Source organism: Astyanax mexicanus, chromosome 24 (genome assembly GCF_023375975.1).
Source record: "Astyanax mexicanus isolate ESR-SI-001 chromosome 24, AstMex3_surface, whole genome shotgun sequence".
Lineage (NCBI taxonomy): Eukaryota > Metazoa > Chordata > Actinopteri > Characiformes > Acestrorhamphidae > Astyanax > Astyanax mexicanus.
This window is the reverse complement of record NC_064431.1, coordinates 12547612-12570497: the sequence shown is the minus strand read 5'-3', so window position 1 is coordinate 12570497 and position 22886 is coordinate 12547612. Positions and strand designations below refer to the sequence as shown.

General features: G+C 37.2%; 2 protein-coding genes across 3 annotated transcripts in view; one reads left to right on the top strand and one right to left on the bottom strand.

The window, feature by feature from the left end:
- LOC103023707 (centromere protein P) overlaps nucleotides 1-22886 on the bottom strand; it is a 102979-nt gene that overhangs the window by 66731 nt on the left and 13362 nt on the right. The window contains exons 5-6 of the mRNA XM_049471983.1: nucleotides 22052-22140; nucleotides 16542-16638 (exon numbers count right to left, since the gene is read on the bottom strand). Coding sequence (XP_049327940.1) covers nucleotides 16542-16638; nucleotides 22052-22140 — 186 coding nt within the window. The remainder of the gene's footprint in view (nucleotides 1-16541; nucleotides 16639-22051; nucleotides 22141-22886) is intronic.
- ogna (osteoglycin, paralog a) lies at nucleotides 2702-9841 on the top strand. 2 transcript variants are annotated; one of them, XM_007229606.4, is made up of 7 exons: nucleotides 2702-2760; nucleotides 2851-3080; nucleotides 4019-4118; nucleotides 5286-5450; nucleotides 7457-7659; nucleotides 7909-8001; nucleotides 8317-9841. In XM_007229606.4, exons 2-7 carry the CDS (start codon nucleotides 2937-2939, stop codon nucleotides 8485-8487), a joined length of 876 nt encoding a protein of 291 aa, XP_007229668.1. In that variant the 5' UTR covers nucleotides 2702-2760; nucleotides 2851-2936; the 3' UTR covers nucleotides 8488-9841. The 2 variants fall into 2 exon arrangements, with proteins under 2 accessions (XP_007229668.1, XP_049327939.1); XM_049471982.1 differs by lacking the exon at nucleotides 2702-2760 and having other exon boundaries at nucleotides 2806-3080.

Genomic DNA, 22886 nt, shown 5'->3' with positions numbered 1-22886 from the left:
AGTGTGAAATATTTTTTCACACATTTTTTCTTTACTTTTTCTTTTTTTCTTTAGTTAAGTATTACTTGCCATTATATGATTTAAAACATTACCCAAAGGGCTCTTCACTGTATACCAACCGATGCTCTCAAACACATTAAGAAATGACAAGAAACTCAATTAATTAAGAAAGTGTTAACTGTTAGCTGTTAACTGAAAGCCATTCCAGGTGACTTTACCTCATAAAGCTGACTTAGAAAATCCAGCCAAGATGTGCACAGCTGTCATCTAAATAAGAGATGGTACTTTGAAGAATCTAAAAATATGAAACCTACTCTTTTTTAACATTTCTTTCTGTCCTAAATAATTCCAAATGCTTTTATTCATAGTTCATAGAAACTTCATAGGATAATTGCAATGCAAAATATGTTTAACTAATGAAAATACACAGAATTTAAGATGTGTCCAAACTTTTGACTGGTACTGTAATTATTGATTTTTTTTATATGGTAACACTGGCTATACAACACATGGCTTAACATTGTGCATGTGTCTTTAGAAGTCATGGAAATGGCTACTTAATGTAGCTACTTACAATAAATTTGCGTTAAGATTTTACATTAATCAGTTTTTAATCACTTGTGATTTTGAAGCATTTTCGCATTGGTCACAATTTGTATTGTATAGAGTAACAGAACAGTTTCCAGATTCACACTGTGATGTAAAAAATTCCAAAACGTCTAAAACTCCCCCAGTATTGTAGTAGAATTAAAATATTTTTTTTAAGCAGGCCACGCCACCCAGACTGAGAAATGTCCTGCAGAAAATTAGCACTGTAAAAACATTTTCCAGTGCTTGGCCCTTTTCCCAGTATAGTTAATTTTTACAAGTTCTTATAATTGCTAACACACCTGTAACAGACCACTTGTTTCCATCCCCTGAATGTTTATTTCTGAGGGGGCCCTCCTCGTCTTGTCCCGAGGTACACAGAGGGGGATATAAAAATCACATGACCGCTATTGAACTAAACATGCTTTGTTTAAGTACCTCTGTATAATAAAAACACTGCTCGTCTCTAGATTTCTTTCTTTGTTTTATTCAGTGTTTATAGTACTGTATTTGATGGTAGGAGCAATAAGTGAAGGCAACCACAAATAAAACACTGATCACATATAGGATCAACCCTGCAACATGATATAGGGTGTGTAAGTGTGTCTTTGCTATCGTAACGACAGGAAAAGTACACCTTGCACGTCTCTTAACACTGAATTAATTAAGTATGTACTATTTAATCATGGGAGTGTTTTGCGTGAAACGTAAAATAAACCAATAATTGTGTCACTTGCCAATTCCCTTTAAGACAGAGGACACTAACCTGTGTACTCACTCTGTGAAGGTGTGCAACCTGGTTTGGTTTATTGTTGATGTAAAAGTTGAGTTTGTGCACTTCGGGTGTGCTTCCGTGTGTAAAAAAGCAGGGTTAAACACACACAGAGCACCTGCCTTGCCAAGATAACAATGAACTGTTGACTGTTGTCAGGGTTTTAGTCAGTCAGTGGTGCATCTCTTTTTTCTGCTGCCAAGGTACCAATACACCAAAAACGTACATGAACACAGCCCTACACCCATCACTTTAGATATAAATCACAAGCACTGTTGCTATTTAAACGGCACAGACACGAGGCATGATAGACTTAGTGGGGTGTAAGATAGTAATGAGCAGGGGTATAAAATAGGGCCCTTAATGTTTTACTAATACTGACAAATTGTTCTGCAAAAGTTTTATATATAAGATGTGAAATCTTGACTACTCAATTTTAAATCACATTAAAACAATAATGCAATTAATTAACAAATTAATCTGATTAAACTCCTAGCGCTAGCATATCAGTATTTATCTGAAGCATATTAAGAAGATAGTCCAACCTGCTTTCAACTTATTACAAATTATCTGAACTAAAACTAATTGATATTGTAAATCAAATTCAAGCAACAATAATAATTCTAGCCAGATGCCGCCAGTCATGATCATTACCACAAAACTGCACTATCCACTATGGATGGTAATAACGCCTTCTATGGTTCCTGGTATACATGTGACAGTATGAACTGAGAAATGTTAAATTCTTCTCAATTTCAGAAATAGAATAACTTCCCATCCATCTGGCACCCACCATTTGTATATAATAAATCCCATAATTTAGGATATAGCTTGGTCAGTGTGTGTGGACATTTTCAAGCTGGCCCCTGAGGTAACACCTCATGTTTAATTTCTGTACTGCTTGTATTTACTCTATTTTGAAAATCTCCTTTAAAATCTGATTAACCTCCCAGCACTAGTATATTAATATTAGTACTTTTCTGAAGCATATCAAGATATGAGTTTTCAATCATATCGCCCAGTCCTTGTACAAACCTACTTTCAACTTATCAAATTATCTTAACTAAAAGATTCATTGATTTCTTGCCTTACTGATAATGTTGAATCAAATTCACCAAAAGCAGGTTATTAAACAATGCTGAGCCGCTCTGCACCAAATAAATGATTAATGAAGACATCTTGTTAGCAGAGCCAAGACACTGCAAAAATTCCACTGTGCTAAATAAGTGCGACCATCAGCCAACACTCCAGAGCACTACAAACGCGACCAGCCTTTTTTATTGCTTTCAGGTCTCTGGCTGTTTAAATAGAACACATTTTTCTTCCAACCACAAACATGGCCAGACGCTGCCTTCAGACACAGTGATTTGATCTGACCAGACAGAATGCAAAGGGTTAAGGTCTGTTCCATAAACTCTTGCTTAAGAATCCCCTGGCAGCTACTCGTGTAGCTTTAAATACTGATTTGACAGATCACATTTTACTCACAGGCAGCAAGAAAATAGCCAACCACCGCCTGGGCTGCCGTCTTACGCTTCAGCAGAGCAGGGAACACGTCCCGGGCTGCTCAGACACCATGGGTACCAGACTGGGAACACTTATCTACTCTTTTATACTTGCATCATGGGTGATCTTAGCCTCAGGGACACAGCACTACCAGGAATCCAAAGAGCTGCCGCTAAATATTGAAGAAGCCCATTTGGAGACAAAGAAATCAAAGGTATTCTGTTTATTATATTTTTAATACTGGCTTTATTGTACATAGCTAAACATTAGTGCATGTTTGTTCATTATTAGCTAGTGAATTGTAGATTGCTACCTAAACCATAATCCTGCAGGGTTTGCATATTAACTCTAATGTATTAAATGGTAGATTTATTATTTATTGTGTTAATAAAATGCAGATTATTATTATGCAGACATTACATGTTGTATATATATATATATATATATATATATATATATATATATATATATATATATATATATATATATATATATATATAGACAGATAGATAGATATATCTTAAAAATATTTTCATTTATTTGCATTAAATTCAAAGAATTTAAGATATTTAGTCTCAATAAGCTTTATTAAGACTTCATTGCATTTTTATACTCAGTTGTTTAGTGCTGTCTACTTTTAAAAATACATTAATAAAAGGTTTTTTTTAACTAAACTGTACTATATTCCTACACTTTAACTACCTCGTTAGTACTTTTTAAACCAGACTTTGCACCGTTGAAACAAACACTGCTGATTGATCGCCAGTCCTAATCTAATTCAGCTCCAGTTTAACAATCCAACAGCTGGATTTGAGCTCTGCACTGGAGCTGATTACTCAGCACTAACACTGAGCTCCAGAGGAGGTTCCTCAGGCTACAGCACTCCCACCCACATTGCAGCTCCGTCCTAACCCAGGGGTGCTGAAAACACTAATACACACCTGGAGTCTTACAAGCACTGACAGGTTCCAAACTCCAGCCCTGAAGCCTGAGGAAGCTGAAAAAGTCACTGATGAAAGAACCTTTAGATTAAAGCAAAGTAGTGGTTTAAAAACATAAAAACATCAGTAGAGTGCTCAGAAGAGAGGAATATCATACTGTGAATTTCTGAATCACTGCATGCTTCATGTGTGTACACTGTTTGGCTGACAGAGAGCAACAGATTTCGCTACTGACGAGCAGACCGGTCTTTTCCTTCCGGCCGACAGCCCCGAAGATTCTGATGTGGGCCCAGCCGGGGGGGATGCTTCCGGTAAAGTAGTGATCACCTTTTTGAAAGGACTAGATTGCAACTGACTTGTCTTGTCTTCTTTTACTGGTCTTTTTTGGGTTCTTTCACACTTACATTTTGAGACTTCTGGACCAAATACAGGAGCCCATTAAACAATAGAAGAAGAAAAGAACTGATGTTGTGCCGGAATCTGAAACTCCCTTTTACGTGCAGGCACGTCACGCAGCAGCATGGGTACAACAGATTATGCTGGTGATTCATATCTACTGTAACTGTTGATAAATCCTTATTTATAAACAGAAAGAAAAAAGAATCCAGGATATCAGTGGTGCTGATTCTGCCACAGGACATACCTGCACTTACAGAGAGTATGATTATGGCAGGGAGGCAGAATTCGGCAGAACGCCTGGAAAGGTAGATTCACCAACTTGAAAACACACTAGTGCCCTTCTACAAAGCAATCAATGTCAAGGAGAAGAAAATTCTGCCCGTGCAAGTGGTGATGATGATGAGTCCACTCACTAAACTGCTGGTGAAACAAAAACTAACTGGCCCAAATGTATACAAAGCAAGAAACATATCAACACTGGTTTGGGCTTTGGGCTTGACTGTCAGGTGTGAAAACTCTCTTAGACACAATCTATGTGCCTCATCTGGTTAACAATTAGACAAGTGGAAAAACTTTGAACTAAACTCTAGTATATTCAAATAATTTTAAATATTTATATAATTGTGGGTCTATATAGCATGCTTTACAAAAAAGCTATGCACACACCAGCTTTTGTAAAAAACTACACCAATTTTTCAGAATAAACAATCATTTACGGTAAGCTTATTAACAGAAATCAAACAAACCGCTAAGAATCTGACAAAGCTAGCTGGTGAATTAGCAAGCTAGTTAGCTACACTGATATTATTTTGAGTCTAAGTAAAACGTTTCTATCTTATTAAACAAGTTTTATCCATCAATAATAAATGCTTAAAAACAGTGCCTTTTACAATGAAAAATTTAACAGCAAATTAGCCTGTCTGTCTAATCTGTAAATAAGATATTCTACACTGATTCTTGTGCTCTATATGATAAGATTTGTAACTTTTCCTGGGTGGGTTACGTTGGTCATGGGTTGCAAATGGTAGAGAACCTCAACAAGGTGTAACTAAGAATTTCTATGTTTCATCATCTTCCAGACCTTCCAACCTGCCTGCTGTGTGTGTGTCTGACTGGATCGGTGTACTGTGAGGAAGTTGACCCGGATATGACATCGGTGCCGGCTCTTCCTAAAGAGACGGCTTATCTTTATGCACGCTACAACAAGATAAAAAAGCTAAGCCAAAAGGATTTTGGAGATATCGGTGAGTTCCTACCAGCTCTTTCTGCTTTTCTGCCTGTTTACACAACAGCATAAACTCCTCGACTGTCTATAAACAGGAAAGCAGAAGTAAGCAGTGAAGACAAACAGAAGTGCCTGACTAAAACAAATCACAAGCAAATGCATGGAAAAGAGCGAATTCACAATGTCCCACTATATCATATAACCAGACTGTACCTCAGAGATTTCCCAGCATCATGTGAGATGTAATAAATGATCCCATCTGTAAACTGCACTGCGCGATGAAGGACGTGCGTTAGGAAAAACAAGTACATGTGTTTATCCACTTTGCCTGCAGCACTGCGGGAGAAAATAATCCTGTCTTGGAAAAGTTTCTTCAGGGAAAACTTGCAGACAGTACGATTAAATGAGGCTACAGCATTATCTACTGCCATACGAAGCAAACAAAGATAGCTGTGAACTGTCTGTACTGGCTGTGTACTGGCAAAATCAATAAGAATCACAACACAAGGGTTTACAGTTCAATATATTGCAACACATTTTGATACTGTTTTTTTTAATGAAATATAAGTAAAACTGCCTTAGTACTAAAAGCACATTATCACATCAGTTTTCTCCTATCAGAACAGCGGGATGTAAACTATTCATTAAAAAAAAAAAAACATACTATATTGATTTTTTTTTTAATCCCACTCTGAATAAGTTTCATATAAACAGTGACATTTTTGTAACTGGATAGTCATTGGGCCTTATATACAGTATCAACATTTATTTTTTTTTTTTAGAATTTTTATTCATTTTATAATGCTTTTAAATTTGATTAGCGGTTGCTTATGAGGACACTGGAATTAATCGTTTTATATATATATTGATGCACACTGGATAACACATCTCGGTATAAATAACAGAGAGGCTACAAGAACGACTATTTACTGTCGTCACCTCATAAAGTTATATGAGACATTATAACCCAAAGATAAAACTTGTGGAAAATAAATAAGCAGCTACATGTTTAAATTATGTATGTTGGCTATAGGTTATGCTTCACAATATCACTCCCAAAGCTGCAGAAAGGCTGGGCCTCTAGGAGTTTTTTTAAGCAAGGCATGTCTTATTGATTTCTGGGTTGCCACAGACTTAAAAACACCTATGGTATCATACTTTAGAAAATCTTAAAAATAAAGTTTTCACAGTATATGACAATATATACAATACATATTTAATTTGCACTGCATCTATATAACCTAAGGATATTTTAGGGACAATAGATGCAGTCCGGGAAAAAGGACTGCGCATTCAGTCAAAATTACTGAGGATGTCTGGTAATTTTTTATGTACCCCATCTGCACAGGTAAAACGATAAGATAATAAAGGTCCATTTTATTCATTTCAAAATGAATATTTGTGGTCTCTAGAATGAATGAATGCAATGTAAGCTGTTTTTTTCTCCGGTGATCCGGTATAACGGTACTTTAGTCTTGTGGAGGAGGGGGTGGGGGAGAACTGATTGGATTTTGGCTCTTGCTCATGAATTTTCATACAACAGCACTGCAACACGAGCGAGACAGACCACAGTTAGAAATGTTTTAAAAATAAAGACACATTACACTAATAACAGTCTTTGCAATGTCAAATGTAACTTTACAACATGTGAAATGCCCTGCTATGTACAGTTCAGCAACTGACCCAGTCTTATCAAGTCTCTGTAAAATGCCAAATCCACCGGAGATCCTATGCACTCATACGTGAGTAGTCCAGGTCCAGAATCACAGGGTGGGCGAGGCCATGAATTCAAAAGTTGAAGTATACACAGTGCTTTTCCTAATCGACTTGTTTTTCTGAACCTTTTTTTTACTAGTTACTGCAGATAATGGAGGTTGAGGAAGAGTTTCATGTGCAGCATCCATATACAACTCAAAGAGATTTTATTTCACAAAGAACAAGAAAAAGTGGACTTTAGCGGAAAAACACCTTTAAGAATATTCTACAGATGAATGAAAATTGTGCTTATAATTGTGTCTTCTGCAGTGACTCTGAAAAGAATTGACCTGACTGGAAACCTCATCAGTGAGATTGAGGACGGGGCCTTCTCAAAGCTGACCCTGCTGGAGGAACTCACCCTCGCTGAGAACCAGCTGGTGCGGCTCCCAATGCTCCCCACCAAGCTGACTTCCTTCAGCGCCAATCACAACCGACTCAAGACAAAAGGAGTGAAGGCAACTGCATTTAAGGTAGCGTGCCAAGAGTTATGTAATCCCCAACATGGTTCCACTCCACCCTCAGACATTAGGCATCTGTCTGAACATCAAGAGGGAAAAACAACCTGCTCAACAGGCAGCTCTGTGTGTCTCTGCTATAAATACACCATTACTCTTAAATAAGTTGGGAACAAGAAGCCAAGAACAAGTTAGAGAGTTTAAACTTTAGACTTCTCAGTCCCAAAGTCTGACCAGATATTTGTGCAAAATGTTGTTCTACAGAAACTGACCAAACTGAGAAGTCTGTTTCTTGCACACAACGAGCTTGAGGCTGTTCCCATGATTCCAGAGAGCGTCCGCACACTCCACATCCAGGTAAATTATGATCAGTAACATCTTGCATAATACAATAAACCATATTTGGGATTCTCTTCACTAAAGCTGTGTCTATGTAACAGAAAAGGTATCTACCAATTACATACTATTCAAGCAAAGAACCATTTGGAAGTTTTACTTTTAAAATGAACTCCTAAAGTTCCCAAACAATTGTATTTTAATCTACCACAGTACAACCAAGTCAAGAACCATTTATAAACCTTTACATTAAAAGTACTTCCAAACCAAGAACTATTTAAAAAGCATAAAGTAAATATCTCTAAAACCAATATTCTGTTCTTTTTTTCCTTACAGAACAACAACATTTCCACTGTTAACGTCGACACCTTCTGCAAAAGCAACGACACCTACTACATCCGCCCAAACTTGAACGAGATCAGAATGGATGGAAATCCAGTTATCCTTGCGCAGTACCCAAACAGCTTTACCTGTCTCCAGTCTCTGCCTATTGGACGGTACCAATGAAAATATCTTTGCATATAATGTCACGTACACCCCTAAAAACAGGTGTTTATTGCATCAAACGTCATCAAACATGAACCGAAGGGAGGTTCATGTCCTGTTCTCCAGAAAAAAGCAAAACCTGGGTACGAAATGTTTTTTGGGGGTTTTATTTTTGGCAACTTGATTACTTCAACAAGCAAGTGTCAAATGGAACTTCCTGCCTTTCTCTTAATACTGATGAATCTTGTAAATGGAAGTTAAATATAAAAGTATATCTAGTGTATATAACCCTTTCAGTGAAAGCTGCTGCATAGTAAATTCATGGCTTCCATTACAACTGGACTCCAGCTTCCAGGAATTTTTAGCATTCCTCCTCCGAATCACGTGAATCTCTTTCATTTGTACTGTTTAAGAGTCTTACTCTGGTTAAAATAGAGAAACATACTACGTTAACAGAAAGATGACAATATATATATGCATTTTCGATGATGTCAAAACCGCTTACACCTGGCATTAGCATACATTCTGGGTGATCTGACTATAAATGATTGCCAGAACACGTACAAAGCGCCTGATTTTAAACTGCTTGTGATCTGATATATTAGTAAAATTCTGCTAGAGACAGGGCAGGTTAAGTTAAGGGTCCAGAGGTCCAGTTTTCCAGTTTCCAGTTTTTGTGCAAAAGCCATGAGTATCTATTTGCTTATTACTGCAGCATGCTCAGCTACCCGGTGTGGATAGTACACCGTGTGGTCTTGCGGTTATTTTATATCATTCCTGTCCAATAAACAACCAAAAATTGGAAGTCAATGCAAAAAGAGTTTAATTCAAGTCATTGTGGATAATTTCTATTTATTCATCAATACATTTTGACACAGTGGAAAGGACAGTTTGTGTGTTTCTCAATGATGTAGTAAACTAAAAACACAAGTAGTGATGCTAACGTAGTGATGTGGTTAGTGTGGCTGGTTCCCTGCTGTTGGAGATGCATTTGACGGCCACACTACAACAATATTGTAATGCGGACATGTTTCACTGAACACCTCTGAATGTGGTTTAAGTGACTGGATTACAATCCAAGAGTCTTTGAGACGTATTGTACTCAGTTAACACCTGTACTTTCTGCTGGACACTTGTAATCAGATCATCCAGAATGCATGGTCACGCTACTTACAGTATGAATGGGAACTCAGTCTATCCTGATAACTGTCTTATTTTGAATTTTCCAAAGAATTATTAACTTTATTTATGTGATGCAATAGTGATTACTACCTATGTGTGAATCATCTAGTAGGCTGTACAGTAATGCATTATATTAAATCCCTATGCTATGTCTTCTGTAGTTCTTTAAATAAAACTTGAGTTTTTTTGTAAAGTAATGCCTCCCTGCCTTTTTGCCATGATGAGTTATGAAAGCGCTGCCAGAATGCTTTAAGCAAATGCATTAAGAGAGAAAACTCATTTCAAGTAGTCATAAAAACAATCCTCCATAAACTGCAAAGCAAACTCTTCAGCCGCGCACACAAAGAGATCTGGAAAAAGTGGGTTAATATTATTCCATTCTGCTGGCCAAATTGGCAGCCACTGCAGAGCTACGCTCCAAGTAAATAATGGAATGGTTTCCATATTGCTTCTGCAGCTTCACTTCCAATTTTTCATTGCCATCATGTCATGGAATCTGCTCCCATTTTGACATAAACCATTGCCTGACCAATTGCATTCAGTACCATGAAGTTCATTATGAAACTCTGTGCAGCTACTGTGGGCTGAAGACACAAACCTTTAAATGAGTGTTTTTCTCTTAAATAATTATCATTCATCTCAGCTGGAAATGATTCAGAGTTACCAATTCTCTGAGGCCTTCCTGTTGTGGAGGAATCCATAAATGTGCATAATTGCTATCAAATATTTCACAACAGTGGTGAAATGTACTAAACACAATGAAGAATTGGGAATGCCATATACAAAAATATGATCAAAAGCAATTAATACAAAAAACTATTAATTAATCTCTCTTCTCTTCTTGTCTCAAAAGATAACTCACTTCAAAGCAATTCTTCTCAATTACAGTAATGAGCCTTCAAACACTGTTCTAACTCTGCCTTTTCATTGAAGAATAGTTTGGGCAATGGCATGGATACAAAATGTCTCACTTCAAAGAAAAGACTCCTTCAAAAGTGTGTATGATAGTATGTCACTTGTTTAACTAGTTAAATTGTTTTAATGTGAGATATTGCCACTGGTGTACCACAGTTGTAGGCACTAGTGCTAGGCGGTATACCGGTTAAAAACAGCGCTGCAACAGAGTTCCTGCTGCTGTTCCTCACTGTATGAGTGTTTTTATCAGAGTAAAATAAAAAGTAATTATAGCCCCTTTAATATATATAAATACTGTAGCTTGAAAGATTTTAATGCACATCTAACTAAATTTATTTTTTAACTGGAAAAAGATTTAAATACTGTTATGCCTCTACTGGCTTTAATAATAACATATTGTAAATTGATATAAAACTTGGCTTACTTGTATAAAAGACTTTTTGAAAAATCTCTTTTGAATACTTAAACATTGAGTATTTTATGTATTTATAGTGTTTATGTAACTATTTAAAATATTTAGTTTAGTAAAGAAAGCCATATTAAAATTAAAGTTAAAGGTGTATTTCTTTTTAAGGTCTATTGTTTACTAGGGGTGTGACGAGATCTCGTGGCACGTTTAGTGTGGACTTTATAAGAGGGATCTGGCAACCCAGTAGTTATAGTAGAGTGTGGTGGCTGAGCGGTGAGAGCAGCTCTCAGCAGAAGAAGAAAATTCGGGCATTTGCATAGATGATGCTTCTGCTACTTTTAAGTTGTAAGTCTGGCTGCATTTTGGCTCCAGTGGAAACAATAAACGGTAACATAGTGACCAACAAGACACAAACCATAGATAGATAGATAGATAGATAGATACTTTATTAATCCCCACAGGGGAAATTCATTTGTCCAGCAGCAACAACTATACAAAAATATACAAAACAAAACACAAACCACAGAGTACACACGTCAACAAGAGGTGTTGTACAGCCTTATGGCAGTAGGAATGAACGACCTTCTGAACCTCTCAGTTTTATGTCGCAGCGAAAGGAGCCTGTTACTGCGGCTGCTTTTTTGAGCAGCCAGAGTCTCATGTAAAGGGTGTCTGTTGTTGTTAAGGATGGTTTGCAACAGACACCTCACCCTCTTCTCCACCAGATCCCCCACATAGTCTACTTTCCCACCCATCACAGAACCACACTTTCTGATCAATTTATCCAGCCTGTTACAGTCTCTCACAGTGATGCTGCTTCCCCAACAAGTCACCCCAAAGAACACAGCACTCGCCACGACGGAATGGTAGAAACTGTGCAGAAACTCACTGCAGATATTAAAGGATTTAAGCCTCCTTAAGAAATAAAGTCTGCTTTGTCCTTTTTTGTATACTGCATCAGTGTGCACTGACCAGTCCAGTTTATGGCTAAGGTGCATTCCCAGGTATTTGTAAGATTGAACGGTCTCAATGATTTGTCCTCCAATTTCCACAGGCCTGTGAGAAAATTTCTGTTGACGGAAGTCCACAATCATCTCCTTGGTCTTAGATATATTGAGGATCAGACCGTTTTTCCTACTCCAAGCTGTAAAAGCAGCTACAAGCTCCCTGTAAATACTGTACGTAAATCCTACACGTGACTGTTTCATAGGCAGTTGTACTAATCCCTTAACTCTGTACCGTATTAAAAAAATTGTTCTGTCTCTGTTTGCACTTCAAGCATAGTCTTAATATGGTTATGGTTATGTATAGTTAAATTACAAGAGATTTAGGAGAAAAAAAAACACAACCCATAGGCTTAATATGACTGTTTGCACCATTTAAGACCTAGAAAAGTTGTATTTTTATATATATTATTCTTATTTCTATTTCTTATAGAATCACTGTGTGAGAGAAACCAGTTTGTTAAGTGTGCGTTATATGATTTTGTCAAATAAAACTCTAGTTTTCAAGCCATTTTTCATTTTTGAAGTTTTCTTTAAAATTTTATTTTTAAATATCGCCTCGTCTCATTCTCGTGAACCCAGTATCGTGTCTCGTCTCGTGATATTAGCGTCACACTGCTATTGTTTACATTCTTCAGCTGTTTTTCTGCAAATAAAGAATATGATTCCTATATATAATGTGTAATTTTGTGGGACAAAGTGAACCCAAAAGTGATCAAACTCTCCCATCTCACATCGGGTTTGGGTAAAATTTAGATAGATGAGACTTGGATCGATGAACTCTGTGCAAGACCTTATACCATATTAATTGTGGTCTTGCACAAGGCGCACTTGACCGCACCCTAGCCATAGCTTGATTCCATCATTGATCTGTAAAGGTCATACCCAATTCCTGTTCCCAATATTGTTTACATTTATTCATAGAGCATGAGTAAAGATCCATAAGCCAAGAATATACACTGGATATACAAGATTTTTGTCTAGAGACAAAGAGTCATCTAAGGGATATCCAGAGGATAGGTAGGAGTAATCTGAAAAAAAAAGAGACACAATGCCTAATTTGAGTCCAGATACAAAGGGTGGAGATCGATGGGATTGGTTGTAAAATCTGTAAGCCTAAGCGGTAAGGGGGAAGCTAAAATTGCAAATAAAGAAGATTGAGAATTTCTAACATAGCCCACAGCAAATAAGGGTAGTGTAGCCAACACGTAGCCTTCTGAATGTGGGCTGACCAATAATAAAATTGAAAATCAACTCTAAATCTCTGTAATAAAGATTTCCTCACCCTAGGAGCCTTTCCATCCCATGTGATGAGCTGATTAAGAGCTTTAAAAGTTTTTGGGGAGTAGTAGAGGTAAAGTATGAAACAAAGAATGGCATGATATTAATTTTAACAGTATTGATTTTCCCAGTAAGAGAAAAAGAAAGATACTTCCACTTTTCAAGTCCAATTTCAATTTATCAATCAGAGGGTAAAATTGTTATATAAGAGTGAGGGCAGTGGTACGAGAAACATGGATCCCCAAGTACCTAAACCCAGCAGGAGCGTATTTAAAAGGAATATCAGATTTTTTTAAGTGATAAAGCTGTGTTTTCTTGTCTGAAAATTTACTTTATAGCATATAAATACACTTTTTGTGCTAAATGTTCATACACTGCCAGATTATGCACAGAAATAGATTAAAAAAAATTTTATGTGTGTTTGATATACTCCAACTGGTCTGAACCGCAAACAAGAGACCAAAAATCGAAGCTCCATCCCTCACACACGACTCGACTATCTCTCCAAATGTCCAATCCCACTACCCAAACATCTGCAGACTAGAGCCTACCAGCACTGTGATTTAGGGCAAACACTGCTAAGGGGAAAAAAAAAAAAAAAAACTAACCCTGAAATAAACAATACTTTGAAAATTTCCTACAATATCAAGCAAATTCAAGGGCCAAGAGCGACAAGTAATGAAGTTCAAATATTTTGTTACCTTATTTAGAAAGAAATTTTGGTTATTTATATGTTACTTGAGTAAGTAATTGTCATACAACTTTTTACATTTTCGATAGCCTCATTACAGATTGTTTTTATTCCGGCTAATTATCATTTAAAATAAAACCCTATTCAGATCATTTTTTCATCCAGATCCAGAGTGAATCTGACTGTGGTTAGATGAGAAGTATAAACCTATACCATTTGACAAGCTTTTGGTTTATACACAATCCATCACACCTGCATATCACATCACGCCCACACTCAAGCAATAACACAGCGGACGTATGTAGTGCAGAGACTCAAGAGAATTCGAAACAAATGTAAAGCATCTAAAATGCATTAAATTTTTATAGCCACACATGCGCCTAAACTTTTAATACAACTTTATAGTCATTATGGATTTTAGAATAATGTGTTTTAGATTAACAGTACATTATATTAAGTGTATTTTATTGTAATGTGTGCTGGGGCAGTTTGCCAGACAGAGATTAAGCCATCCAATAGAAAATCTCTATTCAAAATGCTGTGTAGTCTAAGACTAGTCTCTAAGACTAATCTCTGCTTGGGAAACTGCCCAAAAGTCTTCTGAAAACAATCCCGTTCCCCCTGCCAATCTATGCCATCCATGTTTACCCATCTTCAATTAACATGTGCCACCTGGAGTTAAGTGCCCAGCAGGACAGTAGTGATCTGAAGAAGAAGATCTTCCTGTCTGTGGTGAGGTTCCTATCTCTCTAAGCCTGTGTCTGTGTCGACTCCTCTGGTTTAATAAACGGCCTTGGTTTCTCTCTGCTGAGAAAGACTAGCTGTTTCCTTCATGCCTTCACCACCCCCACCCCTTCTAAACACTGTAGCCCCTGCAGGAGCAGAGTAGTGGTCTGGAAAAGCTCAGCCATCTATGATTAAAAGATACGGCCAAACGACTACTCCCGGCTCTCAGTCTGCACCGGTGGCCCCAGGTACTCTGCGGCATAAACAAAGGCCGCTCCTGTTATTTGCATTAGTCACACCAGGGACCATCTTTAAAATTCCTGAACACAAGCAAGGCTGTCCTGGGAAAACCAACTATGCAGTGAATGGGTTCTGGAAATACTGGTGCACTTGTATTTCCAAGTACAATAGCTCGTCTTTTTAATAAAAGGAGTGAGCGGTTCAGGCAAGAATAATAACAAAAATTTTCTCCCGTCCTAGAAATGCTTGTTGCATTTGATTCATTCAAAGCATTCAGTTAAATTATAAAATGTGGTTAGATTTTCTACATTTACTGAATTTGGTTCACTGACTGATCTAGGTTATTCAAATGTAATTGATTGGTTTTAAGTCTATAGTCAAAAGTTTTTTGTAAGCAGTTCTCTTTTGATTTGGTTTGGTTTCTTGTGTAAACAAAAATTACAAATTTAATAAATGCAAAATTACAACATCCCACCTACAGGCATCATTAATTAGCTATATGGAGACATGCTTCAGGGCTTCACTGAGAGATGGGGCAACTTCAAAACAACTGCCAGAATTGAAAGTGAAAGACTACATTCCACTCACAGACACTTTTCAAAAAGTTTTTTAAATTTATGTCTGGTTTGAAAATCCACCGGTGTGAGGAGTAAGTGATCTTTAAAACCTTTGTATCGAGTGTGTCTAGCCTTTAGCCATCCCATCTCTTCATTGTCCAGATATAGATGCAGTTTTCCAGTTCTAAATCATGTTCAACTAAAAAATTTTAAAGATTCTTAAAGAGGTTTTTCAAAAGTTTGGCTGTTCATAATACAACCTACCTGAGATTCAGCAAGAACCACACAAAAAAAAAGTTGTGATCCATAATTGTTGTTGTTTTTTTTTAGATATTTTTCAAATGGATTTGTGGAACAACAGAGCATACATGTAAAGCGTTGACCTGCCTGAAAGTCATGTTTGTAATGCATATAAGGATTTTGCAAAGAGTCAAGCAGAGACTACTCCCAATTTTTAACAAACCAACACTTTTCATAATACACTCCATAAAATGGTGCAACAGAGGGTTTTTCAAGTGATGCCAAAGAAGACTACTTTTGGTTCCTAAAGTACGTAAATATTGGTTCTGTGAGTATGTAATGTAAAGGTTCCTTCTAATTCTTTGAATGATTTATAAGTTATTTAAACCTTGACAGTTTTATGGAATCAAGGGAAGCTTGAGTCCACACTCTTGAGGCTCTCTGGTACCCAAGGCTATGCAGGCTAATCAAAGTGGTCAGTTCTCTTAGCACTTAAACTTATACTATAATGTTGTAGGAATGGCAGATCAAGAGCCTGTAAAGCAAGACGTAAGCAGCAGTGACAGTGGAGGGACCTAAAGTGGTGGGAAATGGCTACAATTGGGGAAAATTGTCCGTGGGGAATGTAATGGAAGCAGGAAGGAAAAATAATACTAAAGGTGCTTTACCTCCCTACTACCTCTCCCCACACCGCCTATGAGTCAAGACATTAAAAACACACACTGTTCTCCAATTACTGGTTTCAACTACAGCCTGCGATAAATACAGTGGCGCTAATAACATTTCAAGAAATAGCCCAGCACCTGTGCGTCCATTACTTCATGTCTTACCTTGAAGTACTGGAACGTGCGATTCCTTTGTTTACACCTCTCCGAAAATGACCCCAGGGTTCTGAAGAACAGGAAAAGGCCTTTTGTTTCCTCCACTCTGTAAAGCAATCATAAAATAGGTGGATTAGAACCTGTACACTTGGTTTGTCAAAATACATTCTTAATTTAGAATTAATATCCTAATAAAATTTACTCAGCAGAGTAAAATATGTGTAAACAGGTACAAAAATAAGGTGAATACATCATAAATAGCACAAAAACAATGCTTACTGATGTCTTTAGTTTTCAAAAAGAATAAAAAAAAGTTTCTGACCACAGAACATTTTCACTTTTTTACTGTGACCTGCATTTGTGGATTGCACAATGTCCAAAGGCTTCTGGAAGTGTTCTCGAGCACATGCAGGAATTTGATTTCCAGTACAGAATCATGTCTGTTTTTATTACAGTGCTGCCTGAGGACCTGAAGATCACCAGCATCCACTACAGACAGTCAGCCTTTGGTCCCTTGTGCAAAGGGCTTTCTCCAGATTCTCTGAAACTTTTGGATATTTTATGCTGTAGATGTTGGAATACCCCACCATTTATGCAAATTTAGATTAAAGAACATTTTTCTGAAATCGTTTCACAATTTTTAGAAGCAGATTACTGAGCCTCATATCTTTGACCAGATGAGACTGTGCATTTCTAAAATGCTATTTTTATACCCAAGTAATTTAGTTGAAAACTGCATCTATAGCAGCTGTTGTTTTTTAGAACAACTTACATTTCCAGTGTTTAGGCTGATGCTATCAAAAAAAAAAAAAGTTTTTCAAGAAATAGTAAAATGTCTCAATTTTGCCATCTGATATGTGATGTGTGTTCTATTTTGAATCTACAGAAAATGCAAATTATCTGCAAATCACTGCATTCTGTTTTTATTTGCATTTATTTACATTTCACCCAGAGTCCCAACTTTTTTGGAATTGGGGTTGCAAAAATCTACTGTAGAATAAGACTGAAAAAGCATAACGAAGTGCAGACCATGTAAGACAGTGAATGTTCCTGTATTCCATCTACAGATCTTGTTGGAAATACAACAGACATGGTGAGACTTTCATAGCTTTGCCCTGGGCCCAGGGCTGTGTGGCACAACACAGAACTTTCCCCAAATGTGGAGACTCCAGTCTGCGTGAAGTGAAATGCCATAAAGAACTGATGGAAAGTTTGTACTTTCTCAAGGATAAAGAGGAAAATCCAAGATAATGAAAGACAAACCAACCCAACAGCAACTTTTAGACAAACAGGAAAAGAAAGGTTCATTAATTCTTTCTTTATGATAAAAATTTAATTTAACCATAAAACAAATGGAGTGTAAAGCTATGAGTGTCAGCACTACCAATGCCAAGTTCAGGGAGCTAAGCTTGTGTGATCTGAAGAACACATATAAACAATAAATAGTTAAAGATGTTTTAAGATCTGAAGATGTTTTAATGAACACACAGTGATGCAAAACTAATATTTTATACTTTTTGTAAGAATGCTATTTGTAATTATTTCAATGTTAGTGTCTTACTGAGGAAATAAAGTCTTACAACCCAAATAACCATTTTAATTTCCACTGGTGCATTCACATAAACACAAAAAATTGACAAAAGTATTGCTTATTCATAGCAAATGAATCTCCTATTCATAGGAGTAACGGTCTCCACTGTACAGAAAAGACTTTAAATAGTTTTTGCACTGCTGTAAGGATTTGATTGCTTTCATTGACAAAGCCAGTCTTAATGAGGTAAAAAGCATTAGATGAAGTTCAATCAGCTTCATCATAACATTATATGTATGTAAAATGTAAACGTTTAACTGTACATTCTGAATAATTGGCAAGACAAACGACACACTTTAGATAATTAAGTGGACAGAACACATGTAGACCACATGTTCAGATGTAAATGCCTTAAATAAGTGAAATAGTTGTGGTTTCAGGCTTTCTGCTCTCTGAAAGAGTCCCGACCCATTCGCTGAAATCACTTCTGTTTGTGGTCCCTGGTGTTTTCAAAACTGGTTCTATTCAACTTTACATGGAACATAATCATTACAAAATGCCCTTTCTTCAGACATAAAAATACACAGACTACTCCGACTTGTGTGAGAATCATTATCTCCAGGATTTTTCCACCTCTCGAGTGCCAGGACAGAATCTCAGACCAGACAATATAATCCAGATGTGCGTCCAAAGTCTAGAAAGTTGCTTTTACATAAGAAATGAAGAGAAAAGAATACTGTAGTTTTTTGTTTTATATCCAATGTGTTTAAGGCTGAAAGGCATCCTTCAGCTGAATGGATCATCTGCTTTCTGCAAGAGTTTACAGAAGGTATTTATGCCTTAAACAAATAAAGAACCCTCAAAGATGTTCCCACTCTTAATAAGTGTTTTGATTCAGATGATGCTAATGGTCATGAAAACAGCTTTCACTGTATCATATTCCATTTAAACTGGCTAAGCATTACCGCAGTGTTTCCATATTTCAGAGAATGTCACTTTCAGGAAAACCAGTGTTGTAAGAAGTACTGAGAAATTCCAGTTTTGAAGGACACGAATGGTTAAAGTCAGAGCAAACATTTGAATCCAACATCTGCAGCCAAGACTGACAGTTACTTTACTGCTGTCCATCCCTCACACCACTGTAGAGAATCACTGCTGCGTTTCTCAAACTGGATCAAACCAGCCCACTAGGTTTAGTATAAAAAATAGATACACAGACTTTAATGTCAATTAGAACCTTGATATAAGTGCGACCAAAAAATGTTGGTCACAAAGCAGCTTCACAGATACAGATACCTTAAAATATTTAGTCTTTATTACAATAAGAAAAACCATAAATGAGCTGCTCACTGAATTTACCATCAATATTCAGAAACACGTCTGGGGTCTCAGGCTCTACTCATGGAGTCTAGTATTATTTATAGTTCTAATCAGATCAACAACTGGTTTGGTAGTTCAGTGCTTAATGATGGTAAATCAGGTAAGCAGTTGATGGAATTGAACACATCCACTGTGGGGCTGGCTGGGGGCATCCAGGAGAAATCTGGAACCCGCATTGTTCTTCAGACCAGCGCACAAGATCTCAATAACTTTCTTCAGAATGAAAAATTCTTGTGTTGCTTTCAAATGTATTTATGTTTATCTGAATCAGTTTGAAGGAAATCTGAGTTGTTTACAGTATAAGCACTTTTTATTATTAAGAGAAATAATTTATAATCATGATAAACCCTCCTATTATTTTTTATTGTCAGGAACAGCAATGGCGTTCCGGGGTTCATTTGTACCGGTGAATGGTTAATTATCCAAATGATGTCTGAAACCCAAAAAAAATCCTTACATGAGGGGAAATATTTTTTTACTAACTCCATTGCTAATTATTCTAGCAATATTTCCCTCTAACAGGTAGTGGTTTAATTAGGATAATTCACTCGTTTTTCATAAAAAAAAAAATACATGTTCAATCTTTTTTAATGTTTTACTACTTTGTTACATTTAAAAGACCAACGTATGAAACAATAGTTTTACATAATATTGAAACATAACATTGCAATGTTGTTTTAGTTTTTGCAGGGAGTGGTTGCTAATATGTGAGATGAACCATGTTCATATTTTATGTTGATTACATTTCGAACTGAAAAAATACTTTTAACTATTTTTCCTAGTTCCTAAACTTTAGGTGTTAAGGCTGTATATTATGTTTCTCGATTAACAGTTAAACGAATCTGGATGGCACGGTAGATGTGAAGATTGTTGCTGACCAAATGCATCTCTGTGTGTCTTCTACTATAGCTCCTCAGTACCTGTTTAGAGCAGTGTGGCAATGGCAGCTCTGGGAGTTCCTCTGAGTGTTATAAAGCACTGGGCCAGAGAAAAACACTAAAACATGATGGTGAAAGGTTTATAGGCTTAGAGGCGATCCACACATGGCCATGGCTGGTTGCAAAACACCACCACAGGCACGCACAGCTATTTACCAACAATGTAGCTACACCTGAGGGAGTTCAACTGTACCTGACCCACATTGCAGCCTGAGAACAGCCATTACCAGCCAAGGGCTCCACCATGAAGACAGCTCAACAAACTCAGGCTTTTAAAAAGGTAGCTGGCTTCATGTACGTTGTACTTTTAATGATTCATGCTACAATGGAAATTTGACATTTCACTGTACAACAAGCATCATGAACTAGCATTATGCACCTTGAAATTTGTCATATCCCTTGGAAGCTATAGAACGCTGCACTGGCCTGTGGGATATGCATGAGTTGTCCTGGACTGAATGTGGATGTGATTCAGACCTTACAAGTCCCTTATCTGTTTACATGGACAATTCTAGACAGACACATTACCACTCGTTGCACTGTCTATTTTGCATAGTGATGTTTTTAGTAGAGATGGAATGATCTATCGGCTATGCATTGGTACCAGACGATTTTCAGTCAAAATACGCAGGCAATTTCTAATCTCTTAATTAGCCAATCCAAATTGGCAGTTAAGGTTTGCGCTGCAGTGCTGTGCATGGATCACCATTGGGGCAGTTTGGTCACAAAAAAAAAAATTCCTCCAGAGGTGGATCACATCTGCAGATACTCGCATTCCTACAGGCTGAAGTGGATTACTCACACATAAGCAGCCACTCAGTCCTACAGGCTCAGCTTAGCTCAACTTAGAGTTAAATTCCCAATGTTTGCTTAGTGGCGGGTGTAATTAGGGGAATGTGTACCAAGTTTGCCTGGCATGTGTACTTAAAGTGGCATTTGGCCCCGCCCAAAATCGATATCAGCGATCGGCCGATCAGTGATCAAAATCTGGCCCAAAAATACTTATCGTTCCATCTGTAATTTTAAGCATGTATTGTTGGTACATACACAACATTGTGGGTGGTACGACTTCAGAAATCGAATGTCCCATCCATCTGGCACTCCCTATCAGCCTAGAGTTTAACCTCACTCACAAGCTACTACCACACAAGACAGGTTCAACGTTCATTGTCTCACTCTCCTCATATAAATAAATTAAACTGAAGCGTTCAGCATCACCTATTACACTCTGTATAACTTCGATAGTTTACTACCTCTTCCCAATCTAGCCTTTATTCAGCTGCAAGATGCTTGAATAGTAACACTTCACAGGGCTTTACGGTGAACTGAGTATCTCAGCATTCTTGCTTTCCGCGATCTAAATATAACTTTAATTTAATACTGTCAAAATGCTGTGCTTGTCTGGAGTGCTACAGAAGTGTCCAGAGTCTATGCATTCATGCGCGGTGCTGGCACCACTGTGCACTAATTATCTTACTTAAACTTATTTAACATTAGTTCACTAGTTTAATCCATCTTTCTTATTTTTGTCTTTCTCCTGTATCCCTCGTTTATTTTTTTTTGCAACTGCAATTCCATGACATTTAAAAAATTTGGAAGCAGTGGCAGCCCACAGCTGCAGAATGTGTGTTGAGAAAAACCTTATCAAACACTAAACAGATTTAGCCTACCTTGACAAAAATGCACATAAGTCTTTAAGCTCTGCACCATCCACAATAATGTTGAGGTCACTGATTTTCTTAAGGAAGGTCTCTCCATCCTGCAAATAGAGAGTTAATTAAAAACAGCACATAGAACAGAATGTAATGTCTTATTTCTTTAATTAAAAACGTTTTAATATAAATACTGTGGTCGAGCGTAAAATGCACTCAGAGAGATACCACAAGGGGCACTAGAGCAACAGCCTGTAGTCTTGTTTACATTTGCATGGTTGTTCTTATTACAGAGGTGGGCCAACATAGTGTTGACCAAGGACTCTTATTGATGTATCACAGCATTCAGTGACCCAGAATTGAACCCCATTCTTCCAGATAATAGCTCATTGGCAGGCAGTGCTGTTATCCACTGCACCACACCAACATCTTATCCTGCTGACAGGTGCTTTTTTCCCAGTCAATTGTCACATTGCATAATTTTTCAATAATTATTTATTTTATGGCATGACATATGTATTTGATTACCTACCAACCAGCCTAGTTAGTTTTTCTTTAAGAAACCATACTATTCCCCTACAGACCTGCACAAGGCTGGGATGGGCTACAAGAAAATAGGCAAGCAACTTGCTGAGATGACGTGGGGTTAATTAGGATAATTAAAAAGGATAATTAGGCGAAAGGTCAGAAATCAGCACAGAACTACACTGGAGGACCTGGTCAATGACCTGAAGAGAGCTAGATGCACAGTATCAAAGATTACCATCATGCCACTATGCCATTATGGATTAAAATACTGCAGGACACACAAGGTCCCCCTGCTCATTTCAGCACAAGTCCAGGCCTGTTCAGA